Raw genomic sequence first — 22,142 nt, 5'->3', positions numbered from 1 at the left:
AGCTACACATACAGAAGTAGTGTGTAACATCTGTAATGTAACAGTTTAAGTAGGAGTAGAGTGTTGATTACGAGTCAAACAGCTGATAGGTCCCCCATGATCAGTGCCAAGATCAGTTTTTGCAGTCACATGTCCTGAAGGCCTGGTGTCATGGTTTGGTGAACATTTTTGCACAATGGTCTTCATTACAGGCACTGTGATAGCCCATTGTGCAATTCCAGCAGGACAACGCTCGTCCTAAAACGCTGCCACTATGATTGGGAGACCACTTATTCAAATCCCCGTCATGCAGCTTGCCATCAGCTGCCGGAGCCCTGAGAGGGCACAACTGGCCTTGCTCTCTCTGGGTGGGTAGATGGTGATCTCTCCCCTCATCACTCCTAGGGTGATGTAGATCAGCACAAGGCATCTGTGAGCTGATGTATCAGAACCGAGTCGCTGCGCTTTCCTCAGAGCACACTGTGATGCTACTCAGTAATGCTGCATCAGCAGCAGTTCAAAAAGAGGCAGAGTCTTACATGTGTCGGAGGAGGCTTGTGCTAGCATTCACCCTCCTTGTGTTGTGGCATCACTAGTGATTGGGGATATATAGCTTAGCAGCAGCTGAATGGGTGAGACAATTGGATCTAGCTAAACTGTGGGATGATGCTGTTGGAGGATAGTTGTGGATAGGTTGTGTAAGAACATTGGAGCTGTATGGAAATAATTATCACAAGACTACATTAAGAAGCTCTAGAAATTCTTGCTGACAAGTGTTACACATTTTGCAACAATAAATATATAATTCATTGTTGCTGATAACCTTTATCTACCTTTTGAAAAGCACTGCTATACGCCCAGAAAACGCCCCCTTAGTCTGTGAGCTTTACCTGATTTCGTTGTTGATGGCGTCCAGCTGTTCCTGCAGCATCAGTGCGAGTGTTTGTGCATCTGCCTGTCCAGCAGGGGACAGCAGGTCCACCGAGCTGAAGATGGTCTCTCGATCGTCCTCCATGTCGGACAGGTCCACGTCGCTCTCGAACGCGTACGCGACTTTGGCCAGAACGTTGGCCTGCTGGACCCGCTCCCACTCCTGCTCGTTCAGAGTCTGCACCTGCGGATGGACAGAGGGACAAATACATTTAATAAAGACTGAGAGGACCTCAAGAATCTGCAATGAGAGGCCTTAAAAACAGCTCTATAACTAGTATTTATTAACTCTGCTTCAGTTAGACAGCGTCAAAAACTCCAAAAGTCCATTAGAGATTACTGAATCCCACCACACGAATTAAAGAGAACATGCAGCTAATCAGTGCACATAAGCTTCCGTTAATTGTTGGCTTCATTAGCCCTACAGCTCCACTGCTAAACCTACAGAAAAAGTAAATATGTATTAGCTGAGTGGCTGGGTTTTTATTGTAAAGAGATTATAAACTGTATGGCCAACCTGGGGACCACAGTGCTACTGGTAGGGTGCCATTGGTCAAATTTTATTTATGTATTTATTTATTTATTCATGTATGCATGTATTTATTTATTTATTTATTTATTTATTTATTTATTTATTTATTCATTCATTCATGTATGCATGTATGTATTATTCCCAAAATAGCAATATTTCAAAAATATTTATTTAGAGATATTTAAACACAAAATAATTTAAGAAATGTCAGATAAAGTTACTTATGTAAAACCACAACCAACAAAGCTACTGTATATGGGGGCTTAACAAGCTAATTAAGCTAATATTAAAGCAAGTAAAACGTCTTACTGCATGAGTTTTATCCATGGTTGTCTTTCACAAAAAAAAGATTCTGAGGCAAATCAAGTCTGCATTTGTTTATTTGTCTAAAACCCTATCCGGACAGGATTAGTTTCTCAGGGGTTTCTGGGGTAATTTTCTCATTTATTGGGGTCCTCTGTGATTTTATTCCCGTCTGAAACAACTATGTATGCGTTTTTATCAGACGTCCTTCGAGAAAAATTGCAGGCTGCATTATCTGCTGTTTTTCGCTGAACTCGTGATCCCGTGGATTCACATGTCATAGTTTCATCACCTCGCGTTTATTAAAATAGCTATTTGTCCACTATTTGTCCGTAATTACACTTTGGGCGTGAGTTTCCATGGAGGTCCATGTAAACAAAACAGCGAGTGGAAATGGAGGAGCTACTGAATGTGATGTCACGTGACCGAGAAAGCCTAAAAACTCACTGATCCTCCTGTTTTTTTCAATTGCAGTCTGGATGCAAGAGTTTTACCACTGAGTAGAAGTGTGAAATATTTTTTACAGACGTCCTCCTGAGAAACTAATCCCGTCCGGATAGGGCTTAAGGTATAAATGTTCGCCATAGACCATTTTGTGGTAGGTTAATTGGGCCAAGAGCTGCAAAGGTTTGGACACCCCTGTCTAAGAGGGTGGCCTGCCAGGAGCAAAAAAAAAAAAAAAAAAACTTTCTACTAAAGAACTTTTGTTTATTTGGAAAATCAAAACAGAATCTCACCCTATTAAACAAAATATCTTATTGATCAAATCAGATCAGAGCAGAGGGTTGACTATATATAACCACATTTATCATTTAAAGTCTATAGCAAAACCAGATGTAGTTGAACCAGCATCAGCTTAGCACCAACACTCCACTTACATGTCTCTGAAGTCCAAAGTTGAAGCAAAAAGACAGAGAAAGAGAAAGAGAAAGGGAGAAGAATCTGTGAAATCTGATACAGTGCTCTTAATTTATCCACAGAGCAGAATTAGGAAATTGTTTCTATAAAACAAAGCTTTCCTATTGTATAGCTAGGTCTGACTTTAAAAGCTGGAAGATAACTTTAAAAATCCTGTGTGTTAACTCTAACTCAACATAGCATCCTAGACTTAATCTAAAAAAATAAATAAATAAATAAATCATAAAAAATAATACCAAAACTAAGATCATAAAATCCATTATTACTGCCTTCGAGGCTCCGCCCACAAATGTGTGTTGTGTGTTGTGATGAGCTGTGATCTAAGGCGTAGCTACAGCCTCTCTTTAGGGTGAATATATATTAATGACACTAAATGTAGGTATTGTGATATGAAACACTGAGGAGGAGGAGCTACAGTCTCTCATTAGGATGAATATATATTAATGACACTCTAAATGTAGGTGTTGTGAGATTAAACAATGAATGGGGGAGGAGCTACAGTCTCTCATTAGGGGTATTGTAATATACACTAAGGTGGGTGGAGCCAGGAGAGGGCAATCAAGCTGTCTGCTCACCTTTGAGGGTTCGTCTCTTAGAGCAGCAGCCCGGCCCTTCTGGGGTCGTCTCAGCACCAGGGCACTGCTGTAATGGTCAGAATGGCTGTCCATCATGGAGGACGCAGATACTGGGTACCTGAAGTCTGGAGTGCTGCCCATATGAGACCGTCTGCAAACAGGACAAGCAATCAGAGGAAGGACAAAAACAGGTTCAGCTTCAGGAATGCACCTGCTATTTTGGTTGAGACCAAAATATAAAGACCAAAGGTCTGAACCAAACGAAACAGCTGTGCTAAGGACACTTAAGAGATCTTATTAAGTGAGAACCTCACCCCTGATGTAGAATGGAGTTACTCCTGCTGCGGTCCTGCTCACTCTCAGAGCGCATCGTCTCGATCTGGATCAGGAGCTGCTCCTGAACATGTCAAATAAACACACAGCTGAAGACTAAAGACAGCAAACAGCTCAATAAAACAGAGCTTATTCAACAGAACAGTGGCAGCAGAAGATCCACTTACTTTATCATGGTGAGCGTCCTCTATCAGCTTCTTTGTGTGCTCCAGCTCACGGATTAGAGCGTTCTAAACATGAAGAAACCAAATAAACCAATCAGGAAATGAGTGGATGAAACATCTGCTGATTTAAAACTTTAACACAACACACACACATACTATAAAAAAAATAAATAAATAAATAAATGTCTTTTTTACTAGAAATACCACAAAACTGCAAGTCAAATGGTTTATTGTGTAGAAAAGTGCATTTATTTAATGTTGCTAAATGGTTGCTATGGTATCACAGGTAGTTGAAAAGTTGTCGCAAAGAGGATCTATGTAGTTGCTAGGTGTAGTTGCTAACTTGATTGATTTGTTGTTGCTAGTGGTACCTATAATGTTGCTGAGTGCCTGCTATGTGGCTGCTGTGGTGTTGCTAGGTGGCTGTTACACAGTTTATTGGTGCTAAGGACTGCTGTGACATTCCAGGTGGTTGCTATGGTTTCCAGGTGAATGCTATGGTGTTGCTCTGTGGATATTAGGACTGCTATATTGGTGCAGTAGGGAAGTAAGAATGTGCCATATCATATCGTACACAATAATATCGCTAAGATTCTGGAATATCGTTAACAATATTACACTGTGCCATATCCCCCACCCCTAATTATCACATCAGGGTGCTACTTTTTTTTTGCTGTTTTTAGCAAAAGAAAAAGCCACATTGTTCTCATTTCCTATTTTATATCTACTAGAGACAGATTATATCTGTCCAGTATCATTTATTTTTCTTTAATCCTGGATATATGGAGATATTTGGAGTGCTTTATTATTAGTATCATGCCATTCTGGATTATTGACTTGTGTTACAAATCTGATTTTAAAAAATCTTGTATTTTTTTTTTTTTTTTAATTTCTCAGTTAGGGGTGTGCCATATCATATCGTATGCAATAATACAATTTATTTAGTTGCAGTAGTGTATTCTTGATTTTTTTTTTTCATTCAATGTTTTGTAATATCGCCAAGATTATTGCTATTGTGAAAATACCATGAAATATTGTGATATTATTTTAGGGCCATATCGCCCACCCCTAGTGTTTAGCATTGCAGGGATATCCCAGGTGGTTGCTACGGTGTTGCTAAGTGGTTGACTCTGTGCCAATATCACAAAAATTTCAGGAAAAGGTCCGATTTAGCAGAAAAATAATAGTAATATACTGTACAAAAAAGGTTAAAAGGAAGAATAATTTAAATTGGATAACAATATACTGCATTTAAAACCCTAACAACGATAACTAAATCTTAGCGAGACACAACATATTATTCCAATTGCTTATACACTGTGATTAACCTCAGTCTTTACTCTTTTAGGTCTGCAGTTAGTGCAGATTTCTACTGTCAGGTTGGTTACTGGGTCTAAGATAAGAGATCATATTACACCACATCACACTGTCAGCTCAGTTCAGTTTAAAGTGCTTTTATTTCTTCTTAAAGCACTTAATGCAGCTGCTGGGTGCTTTAGTACTGATTTATATGTTTGAGCTCTACTTCTCAGAATCTAACTGCTGTTTCCAGAACATGAATGAAGCAAAAGGGTAATGCACCAAGACCACGGAACAGTTTAGCAATAAGGATTAGGCAAGCATCTTCTATTTCTGTTAATAAATCTGCCTTTTCCTCTGGTTTTCTATGTTAGTAGCATTTTTTTATTGTTTACACCACTTGGTCACCATACAGTACCAGTCAAAAGTTTGGACACACCTCTTCTCATGCAGTGGGTTTTCCTTCTTCTTATGCTTTTTTGGCATAGTACATTTTACATTGAAGACTATATTAAAGCCTTACAGGAGCACATGCTTCTTCTTTGAGGACAGATCTGCACACTCTTGGTATTTTAATCTCAGTGTCTTCATGAGGGAGAGTCACCTGGAATAGTTTTCTCAGCATATTGAAGGAAGGAGTTTCTGGAGGTGCTGAACAATAGTTGCTGCTTTTCCTTCACGCTGTGAAGCTCCAGCTCATCCCAATTAAATCACCTCAAATCACCATCTCAGTTCATCAGGTTTAGATCAGAGGATTAATGTGGAGGCCGTGCACTTTTTACTATTTACTACATAATTTCATAATAATGTGTACCTTAATAGTTTTCATTTCTTTATTATTAATCTTTAATGTAGAAAATAAAGAAAAGAAAAGAAACAAAGAAAAACACTGAATTTGAAGGCGTGTCCAAACTTTTGACTGGTACTGTAGGTTTAAATGTGTTTTATTAAATAATAATAATAATAATAATAATAATAATAGATCTTACTACGATATCTCGATCGCACATTTTAATTCTCAAATTTTAATTCATATTGATGTACATTTTTATTCAAATATATGAATATATGCGTTTCTATTTTTGAAACCTCATATCTTTTATCTTGCCTTGTATTTTAAATGATCAGACAGTCATGAAACTATTATACTGTGAGATGTACTAGTATGAATTACTGTGTATGTGACAATGTTAATCATTTTTTAAATATATAATAATTTTTAATGGCACTAAAAGAGGATGAACTCTCAATTTTTTATTAATTCATATTTATGTAAATTTGAATTCAAATGTATGAATATATGTATATATATATATGCATTTCTATTTTTGAACCCTCATATCTTTAATCTTACCTTGTGTTTTAAATGATCTGTACTAGATGTACTAGAAACTTTAATTTTACTATAATTTCTTAAATTTATTAAAATTTTTAATGGCCATAAAACAGGTCAGAAGCTCCAGCAGTACCTTGTCCTCTAGTGCCGCCATCCTCTCCTTCAGGTGGAGTTGTAGCCTCTCGTTGGACTCAGACAGAAGTTTGTCCACTGTGTCAGACAGACGCTTGTTGTGCTCCTCGTTCATCTTCTCCCGCTGACGTGCCTTTACACAGATCACACACACACACACACAGCATACATAAGTTCATACCCTGTAGTACACAATACATATTCAGCGGGCTAATTATTTATTTAACTACAATATAAACAGAGCTGGAATACACTGCCTGGCCAAAAAAAGTCTCCACCTGGATTTAAGTAAGTAAATGATGTGGGGTTGGTTGATGCTGCAGTTGGTCTGCAGGTTTAGGTTCAGCAACAGTATGTGCTGAAAGAATGAGGTCAGCTGACTCTACCTGAATATACTGAATACAGACCAGATTATTCAATCAATGGATTTTTTCTTCCCTGATGAACACGAGTATATTCCAAGATGATAATGTCAGGATTGATGGTGCTGGAATTGTGAAAGAGTTCAGGGTTCAGGGAGCATGAGAGATCCAGATCTTAACCTCATTGAGAATCTTTGGGATGTGCTGGATGGAGAAGAGCTGCTTTGTGCAGTGGTTGGTCAGACTCTACCATCATCAATGCTGCTGCAAGATCTTGGTGAAAAATGAATGCAGTACTGGATTAAAATAAATCTTGTGACGTTGCATAAGCTTATTGAAACAATGCCACAGTGAATGCGTGCTACAATCAAAGATATAAGTGGTCCAACTTAATATTAGTGTGTGACCTTTTTTTGGTCATGCAGTGTATATTCAAAACTCAGAATCATATATCATGACTGAAGTTATTTAAAAAACATTTATATGATTTTTAAACATTTCTAATATACTTATCTGCCACTGACTTAAAATTTATTTTTATTAAGTCATTTTTAATTAGTTTTTAGGTACAGACATCTCTTCTGCAGGCATTCTTATATCCATCTGTGTTATCAATATTGGAATTATATTTGATTGTCCAAAAAGATATACATGTTAATATACATATTGGCCATGGTATTTTATTCATAATAATTGTAGGTCAATTGTAGGTCTTTTAATTAGCATAGAATCTTTGATGAGGTGATTTGCACTTGTTCTTATTAACGCTCACATTTAAAAATAGTTGTTTAAGTAGGTGTGAAAAGCGGTCTCTCAGTATCAATCAATTTAATAACACCTTATTTAGAAAACACTGGCGGCAGTACTAAGGCCATTACACATAAAATGAAATGTTTTTCCATGTAAATTATGTAAAAAACGCAAGAATTATAAAGCGCATAGAGCAGCTTGATTTATGGGGTATGGGTCTTTGCTATCGTAACGACGGGAAATTTACACCTTGTGCAGTTGAAACATGCAAAAGGCATGTACTAATTCTTCTAATTAATCATGGGTGAGTATTGGGCGTAACATAAAATAAACCATTCAGTGTTTTACTTGCCATTCTCTTAAAGAGCCAGGTGTGCTCTGACATTGGTGGATTGCTATTTTACCAACTCAGCTACCTGGACATGTCCAACGCTTCTAAACAAAAGGAAACAGACCTACTTGTTTATTCGGTTTACCATATATACAAGTTTGCATAGCTGCCAACAGGCATGAGCTATGGGTTTGTGCAATGCTTTGTGTCGATGTGTGTGCAACAAGTGCATTTGCATTTGGCACAAGCTTGTGTTGAAAATGTACTGCCAAAATAGCAATAAACATCTGTCTGTTGACATCTGTCAGGTTGTATTCAGTCAGTGGTTCACCTGTGTTTTTTATTTTCAAGATAGCAATACATCAGAAATTTACCTGAACACACCTTATTTCGAGATCACCATGCCCTTTGGCGTAGATATATTACAATTACTGTAGTGGCAAGAAAAAACTCCCTTATATTAAGAGGAAGAAACCTTAGGAGGAACCAAGACAAGGTTCTGCTCTAAAGACCCACATATATCAAACGTACGAAAATAAGTAAGATGCATCTGTTAAATATTCTCAAGATTTTTTGCATCAATCAAGATTTCTCTGGAATTTAACAGCATTGTTTGGAGGCAAATTGCAATGCTAGCTATGCTCTGCAACACTGTAGATCAGCGACTGCTGTAGCTTTTAGAAACACTTCTGTCTAAATATGGAAAAGTAAGCAGATCCTGTGTACAAAATCATAGGGATGTTATGTCAGGGTTTTGACCCCACTGCTGCTTAAATGACTGATGTGTGAATTGAACTCTCTCACCCTGAGCAGCTCCTGGTTCTTCTCCTCCAGCTGAGCTTCCATCTGCCGCAGACGTTCCTCCACGTTACCGTGCCGCTCCTCAGCCTGGAAATGCAAAAACAGCACAATCAGACTATAGATAATTTAAACATCCAAAAATCAATCGATAGTTCGCTGTGAAATCAACCAATGTAATTGATCAGGCGAGACATATTTGATGTTTGAAGCTATTTAAATGTTTGGCCTTGTTGCTGCAATACTACTTTAGCCAGTATGGAATAGCCAATTAGCATAGCGCTAACAGCACACTAAAATCAAACCTTTTCTAAACTCCACCGCAATCTTTTCTTTTTAATTATTTTGGGTTTTGCACTATTTATACAAGGCTGATGTAGCTAGTTAGCAAGCAAGATAAGCTTTTATTATGTGGTTTATCTTAATATATAAATAAATGTTATAAATCACCACCAAACATAGACTAAATTCAGATTAAAGCCTCCAAAAAGAATCTAAAATTGTTCTGATACTAGCTAAAGGTTAGTGAGATAACTCTAGGGGGGGAAAAAATATTAAATATTAGCTAGTTTTCAGTTTTCTCTATTTGCATTTAGCCAGGCTAGTTAGCAGTAGCTACTGCTGCCTTCATGTCCTTCCATTTAAATGCCTGATTAAAGGGTCGATTACTGTTGTTTTGCCGTTTTCCTCGGGTTTTGAGTGCTCGGCGCTGACTTAGCTCATGAACAGTAAAGAGATGAGACAGTGTATGGGTGGGGGCGGGGCTGGTGATGTCATTGGACCTTAAATTGGAAATTAAAACAACAAATCAACAAAACCAGCACTTAACTGTGATGGGGTTTGGACATCACAGTTTCATTTGGTTCAAAGAAAAAAATGAGCCAATACACATTTCACCCAGTTAACTAGCATTTCTTACTTTCTGGTAGCAGTTTTTTGTTAGAATTGTCTATATTTTATTTGTAAGCATCTGTATTTCTTTTAACTGAATAGGTTTTAAAAGTTTTGAAATCCTAAGGTTTTAAAGTACCGGTAATGCTTTGGTACATACACTATCAGACAATTTTGAGTGCTCGGCGCTAACTCAGCTCATGAACAGTCCAGAGGTGAGACAGTGTGTGGGTGGGGGCGGGGCTGGTGACGTCATTGGACCTGCATTGTTTAATATCTTTAAATATATTGTTGAAAAAAGAACACTTGTTGCAATGTACATTTTTTCCAATATCATGCAGCCCTACTTAGTAGTGCCACTTAATGTTACTTGATTTTGTTGTTTGACATTGTACAAGACTCTTTAATTCTCTAGAAAGCTCTTAAAGCTACGCTATCATGCTTCAGTCTCGGCTGCTCAGCTACATTCAGGTCAGAGAGAGAAGAGCGTAAACAGACAAACAGTTAACAAATAAACAGAGCAGAGCAGAACACTCATGTTCCAGCATTCAACACGGGCAGCACAGCTTCCCAACAATCAGCCCAGCCAGAGAACATAAACACAAGCTTCATGCAACACCAAGCAGAGCTCAGACCCCGACCCGACCAGCACAACAACACAACAACACAGAACAGGGGACAGAGGACAGAGGATGAGCAGGACATCCAAGCCGTGCACTCAGGAATGAGTGGAACGCAGTATGAGGAAGGTAAGATTAGAAGAGTATTTTACTACAAACATCAGATTCATGTGAGGAATTTTGGAGATTGATGTCATTCTACTCCTCAATCTCTGAGCTTTAGCTTTTACCAAGTTGCTATTACAGTACACAACCTGCTGCTGCATCTTTACACTGCTAAAATACAGCTCAAAATAAGCTTATGACACAGAAAAACATATCTTATATGCTGATCAAGAGCTAGTTAACGAGCTAGCCTATCAGCATACGCTATGTTTTTTTTTGGATGACCAGCAGCTGGTCTTGAGCAGATTTTTTTTTTTGTAGGATCACTTTCTAGAGAGGCAGGGAGATGTCTAGTCAGGCAGAGCTTTTTTTATTTTTGTCTAAAATAAAGAAATAAAACAGATCAACTCAATAATGTTTCACTGGTTTCTTAAATATTTCTCACAAAAACCCATAAATGAATTAAAATAACAGATCAACAAACCAGCACTTAACTGTGAGGGGGTTTGGACACAGATAAGAAAAGAAAAGAATGAGCCAATACACATTTTACCCAGATTCAGTCAGCCGTTTTTTTGTTAGAATTATCTATTTTTTATGTAAGCATCTGTAACTGAATAGGTTTTAAAAGTTTTTAAATCCTGAGGTTTTAAAGAAATGCTTTGGTACATGCACTACCAGACAATACATACAGTACCAGTCAACACTTTTTTCCCCATCACATCCATTTTCTCGGGCGGTCCTGATGAGAGCCAGTTTCATCATGACTTTTTTTGGTTGTCTTTGCGACTGCAAAGGAATATTAAGGATACTTGTATTCACTTGAAGTTCTTGAATTCATTTTTTACCTAGTTGAGTAGTTCTTGCTTCTCATAATATGGATTAGATCATTACTCAAATATTCACTATTCACTGTATACCTGTAACTCTACCACTTCACTACCTACAACTGATGCTCTCAAACACTTTTAGAGACAATAAATTCAAGTAATTAACTCTTGATGAGTTCAGCACAGCTGTTAACTGAAAGCCTCAATTCCAGGTGACTCTACCTCATAAAGCTGACTGAGAAAATCCAGCAGAGATGTGCAAAGCTGTCTAATCTAAGCAAGAAAATATATAGTTTGTATAACTTTAATATTAATCTTCAGGGCAGAACATTTTAAAATAATGAAAAACCACTCAATTTAAGGTGTCTAAACTTTTGACTGGTACTGTATAATAAAAATATTATATTATATTATTTAATATTAGTTTACAGGACAGTCTTACCAGACCATATAATATCCTTTTCTTTCTACGGATTTAAACCTCTTCAAACTGAGCTTTAAGAAAACAAATGATTAATATTAATAAATATAGATGACTAATCATACTGAGATAAGATAGACGCGAGTAATCTCTCAGTCGTGCACGTTTCTCCTCTAGCTCAGTTCAGAGAGAAGTTCAGTAAGAAGACTGCTTATCTCTGCAGAAGGCACAGTCCAAACCCTACCACAGCTCAGCTAGTTCTCCAGATGAAAACCAGACGCTGAGCTGAGCTCCTCCAGCGCTGACTTGGCAGAGCCAGTCTGCAGGGAGGCGGAGCTTTTCGCACAGCTATGGGGAGGACACATCTTTCACACATTTCAGAAATGTTAAATCAGGTCAGGACTAAAGACTACTGCTGAAATACTGCAAAATTCATGCTATAGCAGGAAAAATACATAAACTTTAATGCTTCAAAATGAGTCAAATATTTAATGAGTCAAAGATTAACCTGTGAAAGGGTTTGGCATTAAATGAAACCAGCTAAAAATGAACCAATAAGAAAACAGCTAAAATCCACCAGTAGGAGAATCAATCACGATTCTAAAAGTCTAAAAAAAGGATAACTGAAAAATGCAGAAACAGGGAAACAGTAAAGCTAAAAACAGACCAAAGGCAGAAACAGAAGGGTCAAAAATACAAATGAAATTAAAATAAACAAAAAATTAGAAACAAACGGAAAAACAGCATGACAATAAATGGGTCAACAAAAGAATAACAGGACTAAAACAGACCAAAAGCATAATAATAGGTTTAAAAACAGACAGGAAAAAACAGGATTAAAAATTGGACCAAAAAGAGTCCAATAAGACTAAATCAACCAATTGGAGAGCACCAGGACTAAAATAGACCAGTTGGAGAGCAGCAGAACTAAAATGGACTAATTGGAGAGTGGCATGACTCCAAATGGATCAATTGGAGAGTGGTAAAGTTAAAGATGGACCAATTAGGGAGCGGCAGGGTTAAAAATGGGACAACAAAAATCTGACCAAAGGGCCAAAATCTAAACATATGCAGAGAGTCAAAATAAAAAATGGACCAATTGGAGAGTGACAGGGTTGCAAATTAGACCAAAATAAGTACAACAGCACAATAAAATCGACCAATTGGAGGGCAGCAAGATTAGAAACGGTCCAATTGGATAGTGTCAAAGTTAAAATTGACCAATTAGAGACCAGCAGGGTTAAAAACAGGACCAAAATCTCTACAACAGGACTAAAATCTGACCAATTAGAGAGTGGCAAAGTTAAAAGTGGACCAATTAAAGAGTGGCAGGGTTACAAATTTGATCAAAATAAGTACAAGAGCACTACAATGGACCAATTGCAGCACAGCAAGATTAAAAACTGACCAACTGAATGGTGTCAAAGTTAAAACAAACCAATTAGGGAGCATCAGGGTTAAAAATTGTACCAAAACAAACTACAACAGGACTAAAAAATCTGACCAACTGGATAGTGGCAAAGTAAAAAATGGACCAATTGGAAAGTGGCAGGGTTACAAATTGGATCAAAATAAGTACAACAGCACTAAAAATGGACCCTTTGGATAGTGTTAAAGTTAAAACGGACCAATTATGACGAGTCAAAGTTAAAAATTTGACGAAAAAAAAAAAAATTACAACAGGACTAAAATCTGGCCAATTGGAGAGTGGCAAGATTAGAAACAAACCAATTTAATGATGTCAAAGTTAAAATGGACCAATTAGGGGGGGCGCAGGGTTAAAAATGGACCAACTGGAGAAGCACAGATTTAATGATATCCAATGGGAGAATGACATGTCTAAAATTAGTCAAAGAGCAAAACATTAGGCTTAAAAATGGACCCATAAAAGGACAGGAGAAAACAATTATTAATCAATAGAATAATAGCAGGACTAAAAATAGACCAATGAGAAAAGAGCATGGCTTAAAATATATCAACAATGGACCAATTGGGGAAAGCAGAGACAGATATAGACCAATAGGAAAATGCTAAAGAACCTAAATGACGTTCAACAGACCTAACAACTAAAATCCAGGTACAGGACATACTGTAGGTGAATGATAGAACTGATCTATTATATTATGCATTAATACAGTCACAGCCTGGCTGCACACAGAGGGCCAGGTTTTCCTGCTCCACTCTGTGCCAGTGTGAGCTGGCACTCTTCCTGTTATGGTTAGGATGTGTTTTACAGTGGGGGGAGGGTTATGGGGTCCAAACAAACAGCCACAGGGGGGAGGGGGGGCAGGCAGATGATGAGGAAGACAACGTGGGTTTCTTTGTTTCTCTGGTTCTTGAGCGTGGTGTACCTTCCTCTGAGCTTTAGTCTCCTTAGAGTCCTGAGAGGCACTGCACACAGAACGCTCAGACTACAGGACAACCAGAGCAGCAGGGGGCGAGAGACAGAAGCATACACAGAGAGAGAGAGAGAGATACAGACTTTAGTGTATAAGATAAGAAAGAAGGAGAACAGACCACTGGACCACTGGAGGAGGGAGCATTACTGTAACGCTCTGAGACAGACACGAACACGGGAGACGAGAGAAAAGCAGCAAGGAGGAAAAACAGAACACAGCACTGTGAAGAACGTCATTACCACCACACTCACACAGAACCACCACATCAACACGTTCTAGAAAAGCTTCATTTACAATCAGACTGGATCAGGAGAAAGAGCTTAAAACTGACATGAGTATTTAAATCTGCATATTGCATGATTGAATAAATGACCTCAAGTTTGATAAACTTGAATTATTTCATGGTGCAATTCGAAAAAACTGAATTTCAACAATGCTTTTTGCAATTTGAGTTTGTGAGGTGGTGAAATTTGCTAAAAATATTCAATGTTTTTCTAAATTTCTTTAACTATTCCTACATTTCCTTCGAAATCAAGTAAGTGAGTGAGTACGTGAGCATCCATCCATCCATCCATCCATCCATCCATCCATCCATCCATCTCAAAAACCAACTTACAATCTTTTAATTTAATTTAAATAATCAAAAATTTATATCTATTAATTTTCAAATAAAAACAGTCCGTACTCTTATTAAAAACTCCAATTTAGAAGTAAAACATCAAATAGTTCTTTCAGTAAATCTAGAACAAACAGTCCAGTTATTTTTTTTTATTTTAATTAAAAATTTTGTTAAATGTTAATTTAAAAGCACTACTGTTCCTAGCTAGAAAGAGGGCAAAATACTATAATAAATAGCATCAGTGTGCTTCCACTACCATTCCTGAAAATCCACATACATTTATTCTAAAAACAGGGGCTCTGGTTGGTCCCTAGACCTTTTTTCTGGCTATACCAGCTTTTCTTGATTAGCTGAGCAACTATGGTGCTGCTAATAGCACTGATACAAGAGCTACTGCTAACATGGAGATATAAATACATTTTCATTGACTCTAAAACAAAAAAAAATGCAGAATTATAATTGAAGAGAGCTGAAGAAATAAGAGAGAGAAAAATAGAGTCCTTGTTAAGCACCATAATGCATTTTTTAAGTCATTTTTGGTATGGTCTCTGCAATTACACATTCTCATCAAAAACTTACGGACTGTCACTTTAAATTATTCTGAAATACACAACAAGAAACAAAATTTAAATGCATGGCCAACGCCATTAAATATATAAAGTCAGGTCAATTTTATTAAAATATACAAAATGCAGATTCAAATACTTAAATGTCTGCTTCTAAGCTCCATACCCAGTCTGTGTACATGAAGGCAGAGAGACGAGGAGAGGAGCTCTGTGGTTTACAGCTCCAGCTAGTTTAAAACAGGAAGGGCTACACAGAGACCCTGCAGGACTCTACAGGCAGGGAGGGGGGAAGAGTCAGAGGCAGATCAAAGTGGGAGAGGCTGGAGAGGGACAGATTAGGACACAGCAAAGGGGAACCATGATGCCCCCCAACATGCGTCAGAAAAGACCCTCATTACAGCATACCCTCACAACTGCAGAGCTTATATAGCTGCTGCAAAACCAGCAAACATCTCCATTCTTCACCAAACGCAATCTTTCTTTAATATTAATCACTAAATACCATTATTCTCCAACTAAAGGGCAACATTTCATCCACCACCATGCATTATTCTCCAAGAAGGGTCACACTTATCATCATCATCACCATTATACTCCAAATGTCATACTTGACCTTCAAAAACAAGTAGTGTCCATTCATTTTCCACCAAATGGCACCAGTCACAACCAACTGCATTCCTTCTCCAACCAATGGCAGGATTTTTCCACCAACACCAATCTTTATCAACCAAACACCATTAACCTCATACCAAATGGCAACATTCTCCAAACAAATCCCATCAACCACCAACCAAATGTCAATCTTTCCAACCAAATGCCAAACTTTTCCAATCACACACCATCAACCACCAACCATATGCCTACCTTTTCCCAACCAAACGCCATCAACCACCAACCAAATACCTTATTACAAATCAATCAAACGTCATCAATAACCAACCAAATGCCAACCTTTTCCAAACAAACGCCATCAATCACCAACCAAATGTCAACATTTTCCAACAAAATGAGATCAACCACCAACCACCAACCAAATGAGCCATCAACTGCCAGCCAAATTCCATCAACCTCCCACCAAACACCTAACTCTCTCAATCATTCAGAAGCAAAGGCAATCAATCCCTAAAAAAATCCCAGCTATCTCCACCCAAACACCAACATTCTCCAACTAAATACTATCATTCACATTCATTTCATATTAATTCCCAACAAAACACAATCAGCCTCCAACCATACATTAAGTCTTCCTACCAAACCACATTATGCACCACAAAGAGGCACCTTTGAGCACTAAACATCACCATTATTCTACAAAAGATCCCTCACATTCAAATGAAAGGAATCTCTGATGAAACACCACACTTTTCCACCAGATCCATCTTCCTCATCAAACACCACCTTTCTCCAACTATTCACGGTCACTCCTGCTGGGTTTGAGCTCTGGGATCTGAGCTTGAGGATGATCTTTAAACTGCTCGGTTGAGGAATGGGTAAGCAGATGATCTACAGCGGTACAGACAGCAGGGCCTCTTGCTCAATCTTTACGAGCAGAGAAGTGCTGGCTGACTGCAGGCGGAGCTGGAAATGACTCCCCATCACCACAACTGCACAAACACCACTGAGCCACACGGTCTTGTGCAACAGCAGCACGGCAGAGCTGCAGAACAGGATACAGTGAAGCGGCCGTAACTGGAGCCACAGCCACAAATGAACAATTCATAACATATCAGGAGACAATGCTGGAGAAGGAGGCTGGGTCTGGGGAGAAGTTCAGCTCCAGGAGAGAAGAGGCGGAGCAGAGCTGTCAGAGCTCCGTCCAGCTCACAGTGTCTGTAATTAGAGTGAAGTTGTTCTTGCCAAAGGCTGAACTATAGCAGACATGGCCACTCTGGGGACTGGCGTGGGCAGGGCAGGGCAGGGCCTCGGTCCATCACTGCACCGTTAAGGTCAAAGGGTTCTTTCACAAGTTCTCTACGTACATACTTAACCCCTTGAACCCTAGCTTTATTGTACTGAAATGTTAATCAATTATACTTGATGGTTTCCAAATATTTTGTGGAGTCCCTTAAAATTAAATTGTGGCCTATAAAACTGATGTTAAAAACGGAAGAAATCTAGTTTTGAAGGAAAATACCTCAAGTAAAAATAAACGTATCTTCCACCTTGTAAGGCGCACTTAAAATCCTTTAATTTTCCACAACATTGTCAGTGCGCTAGCAGTTAGCCGCTAATGTTAATGCTCCAGCCTTAGTGCAAGTGAAATTTGCGACTCTAAGCTCACTGTAAATAAATGGAAGTATCCAATGCAATTTATTTTTACCAAATCTAAAGCAACCACCTTGCAACACCATAGCAACCACCTGGCATACAATAGCGACCGCCCAGTAACCCCACATTAGCAAATCCATAGAATGCATCATATTGCACCCACAGCATCAACCTGAAAAGCCACTTAGCAACTTAGGAACACCACAGAAACCACTTAGCAACTCCATAGCACTCACCTGGGATAGTACAGCTAGCATCAAGCATCCACTTAGCAACATCATAACAAAAGCAAGGCTATGTTCACATTATACATTTTATCCACATAGCTCAAGTTTGATTTTGGCTCAGGTTGTATTTGGCCATCTTGATGGTTCACATTCACAAATGTAAGTGATCTGTATCTGTGTGTAATGTGAACGAATCTGTCCCTGAAACGCCGCCTCACATGTGCACATTGATGTGTATAAACTTTTCCTTCTTCACAAACAACAAAAAAAAACATCATATTAGAGAGACGACTCGTAGCTTTATAAAGGGAAATGGAGGAGAGTAAACAGCTGGTCTGAAGTTCATGCTCAGGTCGAGGAGATGAAAAAAGACCAGGTGGTTTGCTTTTGCTGTTTTTTGCAGCCATAGCTTCACAGCTGCCCCAAGGGATGTGTGGGTACGAGAGAGAAGCGTGTAGTGCATGCGTAAAAGACACATGAATTCTGATTTGACCGTTCCCATTAATGCCGCATGACTATGGATCGGATATGTATCCAAACTAGGAGCACATATAAAGGTAACTCAAATGTGATCAAAGAAAAAAAAAATCGGATTTTGCACGTTCACACAGCCATAAAAAAAAATCAGATCTGAGCCATATTGAGCAAAAAATCAGATTTGAATCACATCAGCCTGGTTATGTGAACATAGCCTTAGATTCAGCTTATTTGCAGAGAGTTGGTACAGAAGAGCAGAGCGAGCATTTGATGTGTCAGCTGTATGAAATAATCATTATTTTTTTATTTCGTTTTCAATACAGAAAATTTTATTTCATTAAAATAGTTTAAAACTGATTAAAGAAACTCCTTAAAAGTAGGTAATAACTTACAAGGGACTATTTTAAAGGTTTTGAAGAAACCATGAAATAGTAATTTCTAGCTAACTATTAAAACATTATTCACAATTCACACAGTAACCTGAGGTAATGAACAGGAATGAACAGTATTAACACTATGCCCAGGCCAGCTGTATGTGTAGAAGACACTGGGACAGGATTTAAACTGCATAGAACTTTATAAAAAAAAATACCCAAGTCTTAAACGTGTGAGACAACTGGACTGCACTTCTAACTGTGCATCTCCAGACAGAACATTTCGAAACGTCCTGAAATTCCTGTTTAATGAGAAGTCAGTAGTACTGCCCAGGCATGTAATGAGTAAATGACTAACACCCTGTACATTAGTCTGAGTCAGACCTAAGGCTGGGCGGTATAACTGTAATACTATAAACTGCAGTATTACATAATTATAACAGGTCTGATGTGTCAATGTTTTGCTATGTGTGGTCTCTAATTCAATGCCAAAACAGCTCATTCATTAGCAAGAATAATATGGCCACAGTGTGGGGGCAGTATGGTGGCTCACGGCTTGCTGATATCAAGCCCTAACAAACTGTACTAGTGCATCTCAAATATTTATTCAAGAATATTAATGAAAAGTTACTTAATTTCAGTAATTCAGTTTAAAATGTGAAACTCATATTATATAGATGTAATAAACACAGAGTGATCTATTTTAAGCGTTTATTTATTTTATTGTTAATGATTATGACTTACAGCCAATGAAAACCCAAACTTTATTATAGATTATAGATTATTATATAAGACCAATTGGTACTTTTGGCAGTGTGGGCAGTGTGCCAAATCCTGCTGGAAAACTTGATAAAATAAAACACAGTGGATCAACACCAGCAGATGACATGTCAAACCATCACTGATTGATGGAAACTTCACACTAGACCTCAAGCAGTTTGGACTGTGTGTCTCTCCACTCTTCCTCCAGACTCTGCTCCCCTGATTTCGGCTTATAATGTAAAATTTACTGATGATCAGTGATGGTATGGAGAGACATGTCATCTGCTGGTGTTGATCCACTGTGTTACATCAAGTCTAAATCAGTGCAGTGTTTTCCTGGAAACCGAAAACTTTTATGGAGATGCGGATTTCATTTTCCAGCAGGACTTGGCACACTGCCCACATCGCCAAAAGTACCAACTGGTCTTACATAATATTAAAAATTTCTGAGATTCTGATTTTTGGGTTTTCATTGGCTGTAAGCCATAATCATCAGCAATAAAAGAAATAAACACTTATCAATAGATCACTCTGTGTGTAATACATCTATATAAGAATTTCACATCTTGAACTGAAATAAAGTTATTTGAATTTAGTCTACGTCCGAGATCAAATACAACAGTTTTACTGTGTTTCATGAGATTTCTAACCCATAAAATACCAACCTAAATTGTTTTTTTATTTAAAACATATGCACGGTCACACCCAATAAATATGTAAACATTAGAAGACTGTGGGAAAGCTCAACACTGAGCCTTAAAACATCATGATAAGAGCTACAGATGCAGCCACATGAGGGTGGCTCCTGACACCTACGCTGGACAGCAGCTGCTGAGCCAAGAAACACGTCCAGAAAAAGAGAATGACTCACTGACCGACTTTTCTTAGTAGTTCCTGTAATTTAGTCTCACATTTAGTCTCTTTCTCTTTCACACACACACACACACACACACACACTTCTGTTATCATTCAGAGAAAGAGGAAAGCAGAGGGTAACGGAGGTGACTGTGTAGGATGCCTCACACAGCGTACTGAGGACCACCCTGATCACACTGTGGAGATGAAACAAAGCGCTGTGGGCGGGACTGACCTTAGTGAGGGCGGCGACTCTCTGAGCGAGCTCCGCCTCCACCTCTGGGAGCGTCTCGGCTTTGCGGATGGTCTGCTGGAGCTTCTGATCAGCCAGTTCCAGCCTTTCCTGAAGCTGCCGGTTCTTATCTTCCGTCTTTCAAACACAAAAAACAAAAAACACAACACATTAACACACATTAGTACATAAATTTTGAGCTGAGCTGTGGATCGGCTGCATAATTCCATTGGTCTTTTTTCTGAGTGAATAACTGCTGTTTGCTGCTGTTTTTCTATTTTACTCGGATAAAAACACTTAAACAGTGAGGAACAGCAGCAGGAGCTCCTCAGATAAAGTGCTGTTTTCATGTTTCTGCAAGCAGGATGGAGCATTTGGCTTCACAGAGATGAGCTACAGTCAGTCCGGTGTGTAAGCTTGTTATGCTAACTGGCTAGCATTAGTTAGCGAGCTGTATTGGCTTCTTTGGTGTTGCTGTTCCACACAACTCTCTGCAATGCCTCTAGCGGTATGGCGGTAGCTGAAAATGCGTACCAGATTTAATGAACCGGAATTTCGCTGAGCACTACCACCTTCTTCCACACTTCAACAACAAAGCTCATTTTGGATTTGGCATTTTTATTATGGTGACTGAATTTTACGTACAAGATAAAATAAGTGATTCCCTGTCAATAAAGCAGAATTAAAAAGTTGTAGTGTTGACTGTGACCTACTGAGACCCTCACTGTTATCATCAGCAGTCCAAACACATTCTCTCTCTCTCTGTCTCTCTCTCTCTGTCTCTCTCTCTCTGTCTCTCTCTCTCTCTGTCTCTCTCTCTCTCTGTCTCTCTCTCTCTCTGTCTCTCTCTCTCTCTCTCTCTCTCTCTCTGTCTCTCTCTCTCTCTGTCTCTCTCTCTCTCTCTCTGTCTCTCTCTCTCTCTCTGTCTGTCTCTCTGTCTCTCTCTGTCTGTCTCTCTGTCTCTCTCTGTCTCTCTCTGTCTCTCTCTGTCTCTCTCTGTCTCTCTCTGTCTCTCTCTGTCTCTCTGTGAGTGCAGGATTATTAGAGCAGTGTGGGTAGAGACTAAAGCTCAGTGTGTTCTCTGTGCCGTAGGGGAAGATGCTGCATCTCTGTGTTTCTCTCTGTGTGGCACAAACATAAAGACTCTACACCAGCTAAGCCTGAGGAACACAAAAATGCTGGAGAGAAAAGATATGAATGAAAGTGTGTATGTTTGTTTGTATTCATGTATTTATGGGTATGTTTGTGCAAGAATGTATAGAATGTATAGCAGTGTAAATAAGTCACTATGTATATATTTATATATCTACCTATTTATGTTTTATATGAATACACTATCAATTAAGTTAATGAATTTCACAGATATGAACAGAATAAAACAGTATAAAAATAAAACAAGTTGTTATGTAATCTTACAGCTTCTTTCGTGTCTTATATATTTCCAAAATGTTACATTCAGGAACTAAACAGAAATGTGAATAATAATACAAAATGTATATTTTTCGGACTATAAGGCGCACCTAAAATCATTTAATTTTCCTACAAATCAACAGTGCTCCTTCTAATCTGATGCGCCTTATGTATGATTTCTACCAGTCAGGTATTAAGGAGCTGTAAAGCCACTTTGCTGAAGTACAGCTAAACGAGGGCTGGATGTTAATCTACACAGATTTCTCTCCAGAAAACTGTTTATTTGGGTGAGTAAAGTGCTTCTGTATTTACAGTAAGCTTACATTTTCAATATTTTGTCTAAG

General features: G+C 38.4%; 1 protein-coding gene across 9 annotated transcripts in view; it reads right to left on the bottom strand.

Moving 5' to 3' along the window:
* Positions 1–22,142, bottom strand: part of ppfia1 (PTPRF interacting protein alpha 1) — a 108,217-nt gene that overhangs the window by 31,713 nt on the left and 54,362 nt on the right. For all 9 annotated transcript variants that reach the window (XM_049483313.1, XM_049483314.1, XM_049483317.1 and 6 more), the window contains exons 9-15: positions 20,392–20,526; positions 8,749–8,832; positions 6,503–6,634; positions 3,738–3,800; positions 3,552–3,634; positions 3,238–3,388; positions 870–1,093 (exon numbers count right to left, since the gene is read on the bottom strand). In XM_049483313.1, coding sequence (XP_049339270.1) covers positions 870–1,093; positions 3,238–3,388; positions 3,552–3,634; positions 3,738–3,800; positions 6,503–6,634; positions 8,749–8,832; positions 20,392–20,526 — 872 coding nt within the window. The remainder of the gene's footprint in view (positions 1–869; positions 1,094–3,237; positions 3,389–3,551; positions 3,635–3,737; positions 3,801–6,502; positions 6,635–8,748; positions 8,833–20,391; positions 20,527–22,142) is intronic.

Source organism: Astyanax mexicanus, chromosome 9, assembly GCF_023375975.1.
Source record: "Astyanax mexicanus isolate ESR-SI-001 chromosome 9, AstMex3_surface, whole genome shotgun sequence".
Classification (NCBI taxonomy): domain Eukaryota; kingdom Metazoa; phylum Chordata; class Actinopteri; order Characiformes; family Acestrorhamphidae; genus Astyanax; species Astyanax mexicanus.
Note: the sequence above shows the minus strand (reverse complement) of the source record. Positions and strands in the feature narration are given on the sequence as shown.